Source organism: Bufo gargarizans, unplaced genomic scaffold (genome assembly GCF_014858855.1).
Source record: "Bufo gargarizans isolate SCDJY-AF-19 unplaced genomic scaffold, ASM1485885v1 original_scaffold_1762_pilon, whole genome shotgun sequence".
Classification (NCBI taxonomy): Eukaryota; Metazoa; Chordata; class Amphibia; order Anura; family Bufonidae; genus Bufo; species Bufo gargarizans.
In genome coordinates this window covers 205,768-212,874 of record NW_025334501.1, presented here as the reverse complement: position 1 = coordinate 212,874, position 7,107 = coordinate 205,768, and the positions used below count along the sequence as shown (strand labels likewise).

At 53.0% G+C, this 7,107-nt stretch overlaps 1 protein-coding gene across 1 annotated transcript; it reads left to right on the top strand.

The window, feature by feature from the left end:
* The first annotated feature begins 1,851 nt into the window (after nt 1–1,851).
* RPS29 (ribosomal protein S29) lies at nt 1,852–6,453 on the top strand. The gene is made up of 3 exons (XM_044274438.1): nt 1,852–2,000; nt 5,805–5,904; nt 6,320–6,453. The coding sequence occupies exons 1-3, from the start codon at nt 1,939–1,941 to the stop codon at nt 6,326–6,328; spliced, it is 171 nt and encodes a 56-aa protein (XP_044130373.1). The 5' UTR covers nt 1,852–1,938; the 3' UTR covers nt 6,329–6,453.
* Nucleotides 6,454–7,107: the final 654 nt, after the last annotated feature.

Here is a 7,107-nt window from a genome sequence, read left to right as displayed (position 1 = left end):
CTCTCAGTGTACAATCCCTCATATCACAACTCTAGCACATTCACAGTAAAAAAATCACACACAAAAAATTTACGTGTGTTACACAGCGCGCCATTTTCCTAACCAGGAGCATCACACAGCAGCCACCCCCCCCCCCCCCCCCAGTATATAATCCCACACAGCAGTTTCCCCCCCCAGTATATAATCCCACACAGCAGTTTCCCCCCCAGTATATAATCCCACACAGCAGTTTCCCCCCAGTATATAATCCCACACAGCAGTTTCCCCCCCCAGTATATAATCCCACACAGCAGTTTCCCCCCCCAGTATATATCCCACACAGCAGTTTCCCCCCAGTATATAATCCCACACAGCAGTTTCCCCCCCCAGTATATAATCCCACACAGCAGTTTCCCCCCCAGTATATAATCCCACACAGCAGTTTCCCCCCAGTATATAATCCCACACAGCAGTTTCCCCCCCCCAGTATATAATCCCACACAGCAGTTTCCCCCCCCAGTATATAATCCCACACAGCAGTTCCCCCCCCCAGTATATAATCCCACACAGCAGTTCCCCCCCCCAGTATATAATCCCACACAGCAGTTCCCCCCCCCAGTATATAATCCCACACAGCAGTTCCCCCCCCCCAGTATATAATCCCACACAGCAGTTTCCCCCCCCCCCAGTATATAATCCCACACAGCAGTTTCCCCCCCCAGTATATAATCCCACACAGCAGTTTCCCCCCAGTATATAATCCCACACAGCAGTTTCCCCCCCCAGTATATAATCCCACACAGCAGTTTCCCCCCCAGTATATAATCCCACACAGCAGTTTCCCCCCCAGTATATAATCCCACACAGCAGTTTCCCCCCCCAGTATATAATCCCACACAGCAGTTTCCCCCCCCCAGTATATAATCCCACACAGCAGTTTCCCCCCCCCCAGTATATAATCCCACACAGCAGTTTCCCCCCCAGTATATAATCCCACACAGCAGTTTCCCCCCCAGTATATAATCCCACACAGCAGTTTCCCCCCCCAGTATATAATCCCACACAGCAGTTTCCCCCCCCCAGTATATAATCCCACACAGCAGTTTCCCCCCCCAGTATATAATCCCACACAGCAGTTTCCCCCCCCAGTATATAATCCCACACAGCAGTTTCCCCCCCCCCCAGTATATAATCCCACACAGCAGTTTCCCCCCCAGTATATAATCCCACACAGCAGTTTCCCCCCCAGTATATAATCCCACACAGCAGTTTTCCCCCCCCAGTATATAATCCCACACAGCAGTTTCCCCCCCCCAGTATATAATCCCACACAGCAGTTCCCCCCCCCCAGTATATAATCCCACACAGCAGTTTCCCCCCCAGTATATAATCCCACACAGCAGTTTCCCCCCCCCCAGTATATAATCCCACACAGCAGTTTCCCCCCCCCCCCCCAGTATATAATCCCACACAGCAGTTCCCCCCCCCCAGTATATAATCCCACACAGCAGCCTCCCCCCCAGTATATAATCCCACACAGCAGCCCCCCAGTATATAATCTCACACAGCAGCCCCCCCCCCCAGTATATAATCTCCCAGTAGTCAGACTCTCTCCCCTCTCAGTGATACAGAAGCTGCTGAGTCTCCATCCCCGAACCTTCTTTCTCTGCAAAAAGTCGGCCAGTGCCATTTTATAGAACACCGACTGCGACCCACAGGACCTAGGAATATCACGTGATATTGTGACGTCAGGAGGTCCTTACGGAGTATAGTACCGTATAGCCTTTACCGATAATAAACAGGCAACGCTTCGGTTTCCATGGCAGCCAGGGCCGCCGCGGTGCCTGCCGGGATACCTAGTAGCTGCTGCTCGCGCTGCATGCTGGGAGGCCTCTGCTGGGTTGATTAGCGCCTGCGCAGCTCCGCCTCTTCCTTTTTGCAGACAGAGAGACGGACGAGATGGGTCACCAGCAGCTGTACTGGAGCCACCCGAGGAAGTTCGGGCAGGGATCCCGCTCCTGGTGCGTGTGTGGCGGCTCGCGGTGTTGAGGAGGGTGTGCAGGGGGCGGGCGGAGGAGGAGAGCGGCCGGGGCGGCGGTGGTGGAGGGGGGATGTGGGTAGGCCGCATGGAGCGCATCATGGCGGGCGGCAGAGCCTCACCTCGGGGCCTGTCTATCCCTCCACAGTGACGGCATCAGTCCTCAGTGATGAGGTCATGTGACATGACGTCCAGAGATAAGCCTATAGGCCTGCTTGCTGTCAGTGAATAAAATTGTTTAATCTAGTTTAGACAACCTATTGCTTGCTTAGGACTGATTAGACCGTGTTCACACTGCGGTTTGTTCTGACCGGTGACTGGAGGCACTGGTCTACGCTGTACTGTACACTGGGCCGTCAGGACACGCCGCACAGTATACAGTAATAGTTGTATACATTGGCCTTCAGACTTGCGCCCCTGAATCTGGGCGATGTGAACCGCTCCTCAGGGATGGTCCGCGCCTGCAGCATGGCGAAACTGACTAAAAGCGTACGTGCAGGAGCGGCCATAGGATGGACTCCAGTGGCGCTCACCCATTGACTATAATGGAGCCTGACGGGTTTATGGTGCTGTCAGTGCTCCAGACAAAAAAAAAATCACCAGGAGCCATTGGCTCCAAAACTAAAAAATTTAGGAGCCAAATTACATTTTTTTGTCGCCAAATTTAAAATGCATATAATTTAAAAAAAAAGGACTTTGAGAAGATGAGACGCAGGTCACAGTAGTGAGCCAGCACTACATATACGAGAAAACCACAGAGCTCTCACATCCAGGGACATCTTCTGGGGGACAAGGTGACTAAAAATAGCGAATTGCGTGGTTTAGTTTTTTTTTTCTGTTACGGCCTTCACCGAGCGGAAATATTTTTTTATATTTTAATAGCTCACACTTTTTGGGACGTGGCGATATGTAATATGGTAATTCTTTATTGTTTGTAAATTTTATATGTAAAACTGGGAAGGGGGCATTTAAAGGGAACCTGTCACCCAAAAATCGTCTATCAAGCTGTTTACAGTACCTTATAGTGCTGTGTCCTCGTTTCTTGATGCACTTTTTGTTCGTTTTGCCGCATGTCTGCTCATTCAGAAATCGTAGTTATATTCAGCTGCTGCCCCGTGCTTCAAGTCAGGCTTGAAGTCACGGGGGCAGCGGCCTCGGCGTCTTCCATGGCCCTCTCCCCGCCCCCTGCCTCTGTGACTGACACCCGAACATCCGAATCCGGGACCGCGCTCAACAGCCGCATGCGCAGTAAAGGGCGGCAGGAGTGCGGTCCCGGCTGCCGCGCGTACTACGCGCCGTCTTACTTTCGCCGCACTGCGCATGTGCCCGACATCCTGTATCAAACGCGCCCGCGCCCGGCATCTGGGCGCGGGCGCGTTTGATACAGGATGTCGGGCGCATGCGCAGTGCGGCGAAAGTAAGACGGCGCGTAGTACGCGCGGCAGCCGGGACCGCGCTCCTGCCGCCCTTTACTGCGCATGCGGCCGTTGAGCGCGGTCCCGGAATCGGATGTTCGGGTGTCAGTCACAGAGGCAGGGGGCGGGGAGAGGGCCATGGAAGACGCCGAGGCCGCTGCCCCCGTGACTTCAAGCCTGACTTGAAGCACGGGGCAGCAGCTGAATATAACTACGATTTCTGAATGAGCAGACATGCGGCAAAACGAACAAAAAGTGCATCAAGAAACGAGGACACAGCACTATAAGGTACTGTAAACAGCTTGATAGACGATTTTTGGGTGACAGGTTCCCTTTAAACTTTTAGTATTTTGGTGTTTTTTTTTGTTTAACTTTTTATTTAATAACCATTTCTTCCCTTAGGACTAGAACCTGGATCTTTTCATCCCTTGTGCTATTCACCCTGATAGAGATCTATCAGGGTGAATAGGATCTCACACATCTCCCTGCTGCCCTGTGCACACAGCAGCAGGGAGCTGAACATGGCAGCCAGGGCTCCAGTAGCGTCCTGGCTGCCAAGGTAACGATCTGAGCCCCAGCAGTGTAATCTGCCACCAATGGAGGGGATGGGACCCTGTGGCCACCATATAACAATGGCAGGGGACTTGTGGCCAGTGATAATGGGGGGGGGGGAAGACTTGTGGCCAGTGATAATATGGGGGGGGGGGGGAAGACTTGTGGCCAGTGATAATATGGGGGGGGGGGGGGGGAAGACTTTTGGCCAGTGATAATGGGGGGGGGGGAGCGGTGAGGGTTTGGAAGGGCGCACTGCATCAGCAATGAATGTAATTAAAGAGGACCTTTCGTGGGTCCAAAAAAATATTAACTTATTAGTAGTAGGCTGCATAGAGCAGCGCCCAGGGATCTAAGTGCACTTACTATTAGTCCTGGGCGCCGCTCCGTTCGCCCGCTGTGGCCCCCGGTAATTTCAACATTCAGAGCAAGGAGGAGGAGACGCCAGTGTCTGTCCTTCCCCCCTGACAGCAGCGCTGACCAATCACAGCGCAGAGAGAGGGAGAAAAAAAACAACTCCCTCTCTATGCGCTGTGATTGGTCAGCGCTGCTGTCAGGGGGGAAGGACAGACACTGGCGTCTCCTCCTCCTTGCTCTGAATGTTGAAATTACCGGGGCCACAGCGGGCGAACGGAGCGGCGCCCAGGACTAATAGTAAGTGCACTTAGATCCCTGGGCGCCGCTCTATGTAGCCTACTACTAATAAGTTAATATTCTTTGTACCCATGAAAGGTCCTCTTTAACTCCTGTCGGCAGCGGTATAACAGACCCGGCCTCAATAACGGCATGCGATCTGTGGCACCTGAGGGGTTAATTGCCATGTATCGCATGCCCTGTTATTGAGGCCGGGTGCCGGGTCTGTGATACCGCTGCCTATACTTATGTTTTACATTCATTGGTGGCGCAGTGGCGACTGCTCCTCCCTGCTATCTGCCCATTGGTGGTAGTGGCGGCCGCGTCACAGTGGAGAGGGAGGGACTCCTTCCTTCTCCACTGACTGTGCTGTGCTAGTGAAGAGAACTTGGGCTGCGCAGGATCGCGGCGGTACAGTCGCAAATGGCGACAAGACTAAAAAGTCTTGTCGCCATCTGCAAATTTTAAGGCGCATTGGCGACCGTTTTGGTCGCCATCTGGAGCCCTGTGCTGTGCAGCGGTATATTGTCCTGGGATCTGCGCGCCGCCTCCTAACGCATCCTCTGCTGCCGGTGTGAACAGAGGCGGAGGATTCGGAGCTGAGCGGGGCCTCATTCACACTGTATAGGCGGCCATAGTGCGGCTCATATGATGGCATCAGCAGCTCTCCCCCTGTCATGGTACCATGAGAAGAGCGGTAGATCTGTTTTGGGTACCATTCGCTGACAGTAGGCAGAGGTCTTGATGTGATGGGCCTAAAAGGTATTGGGATACTGGCACTGGCTGCGGAGGTCATATTCACGTGCTGACACAATGGCATACACGCATTCAGCTGGGGTGCAGCGTTTGTGGGCGCCCCTTGGGGTTATGAATTGAACTGGTATTGGCAGCAATGTGGGTATGGACAGTGGGGGCCCTAAGGAATGTGGCAGGGGTATATTGTCCACCTGGTGCCCTCTGTCCAGGTCTCCGTCACAGTCTGAGATGGGCACAGCGTCGGTAGCTTTGGTCCATCTGAGGGCGGCGGGGCTCGTCTTAACCTTTCCTACAGCATTGTGTGGACTGGGAAGATGGACTGGCGGACATCTTGAAAGGAGTCCAACAGGGAGCTATGTCGCCTGCACGTGTAAGCGCGGTGGCGGTTTCACTTAACTACATGCTTATGGCGTTGTTTTTTTTTCTTTCAGCCGTGTGTGCTCTAACAGACATGGACTGATCCGCAAATACGGGCTGAACATGTGCCGTCAGTGCTTCAGGCAGTACGCCAAGGACATTGGCTTCGTTAAGGTGAGTCTGGGTTCTGTACTGACCCCCTGTAGTCGCGCTCAGGTGTCGCTGTTGACTCGATCGCTTGGAATCGCACGCGGCAGATTTGTTGCAGAAATGTCTGCGAGCGAAAATCTGTTCCATTCGTCTAAACGGCGAAGCCCCCGCTGCAAATGCAGGGATTTCTGCTCGGAATCTGCCGCATGTGAATTGGCTCTTATTTGGGGTCTTGGTTTCATTTACGTAGTATTGGCGGTATGTGGTGGGCCTGCAGTCTCCTGAGGGCCACGTACAGATCCAGCCAGTCACTGGTAGAGATGGGAGGAACCACGTTAGAAGCGGCCCCTGTCTGCGCCAGTTTGCTCGCTCCTCTCCATCGCGCTGCCTCTGTTCTGGTTTCGACGGCTCTTCTGACTGTTTCCTGTTTCCCTTTCAGTTGGATTAAGCAGATTCCAGTTTGGACAAGATCTAATGGCCGCCTTCTAGAAGTCTTCGTGTCTGCACCATGAGAAGACGTGTGCGGCCGAACACCCTGATATGTGCAGAAATAAATTGGCTCAGTTGTCACTATCTGTTGTGTTGTGGTCCATTTGTGTAAACCAGTGTCTGGCAACCCCCCTGTGTCACAAGGGGGGGGGGGGGGGGTGCACCTTCAGAGACAGAGGAATGTTTTACTGGGACGCACTATAAAACGGGTGACTTAAAGGGGTATTCCAGTTGTGATGCATTAATACTTGTTACACCCAGCGTATAGCAGAAAAGCTAGGGCTTACTACTCTTAGTTGTATGAACTGGATGGGTCTGATCACCCAGTGCCCCACAATGTATATAAGGGGTACAGCAGCGGTCAGTCCGGTTCGGGTCTGCCAGACCCCTGTAGGGTCTATATGCATTCCTAGGAGACTCACAGCGAAGCTTACGAATGCATTGACCAACTTCCAGACCAGACTGCAGGGCCGGGGAAGGAGCAGACCCAATAATTGACTACCCTGTCCCTTATGTAGTTGGGACCTGCTGTGCCTTAATAGAGGTGTATCATTTATGAAGGCCAGTGGTTCACTGCTGTGTACTGGAAATGACAGCCCGCACCTCGCTAGTCTCCCAGTGTGGCACTGGAACTACATAGTTGTGGGTTGTAGGGATCAGCACCCTCTCCAGGTGTCCAGAAACTACAACTCCCAGAATGCTCCATTCACTTCTGTGGGAGTTAGAAGAACAGCTGAG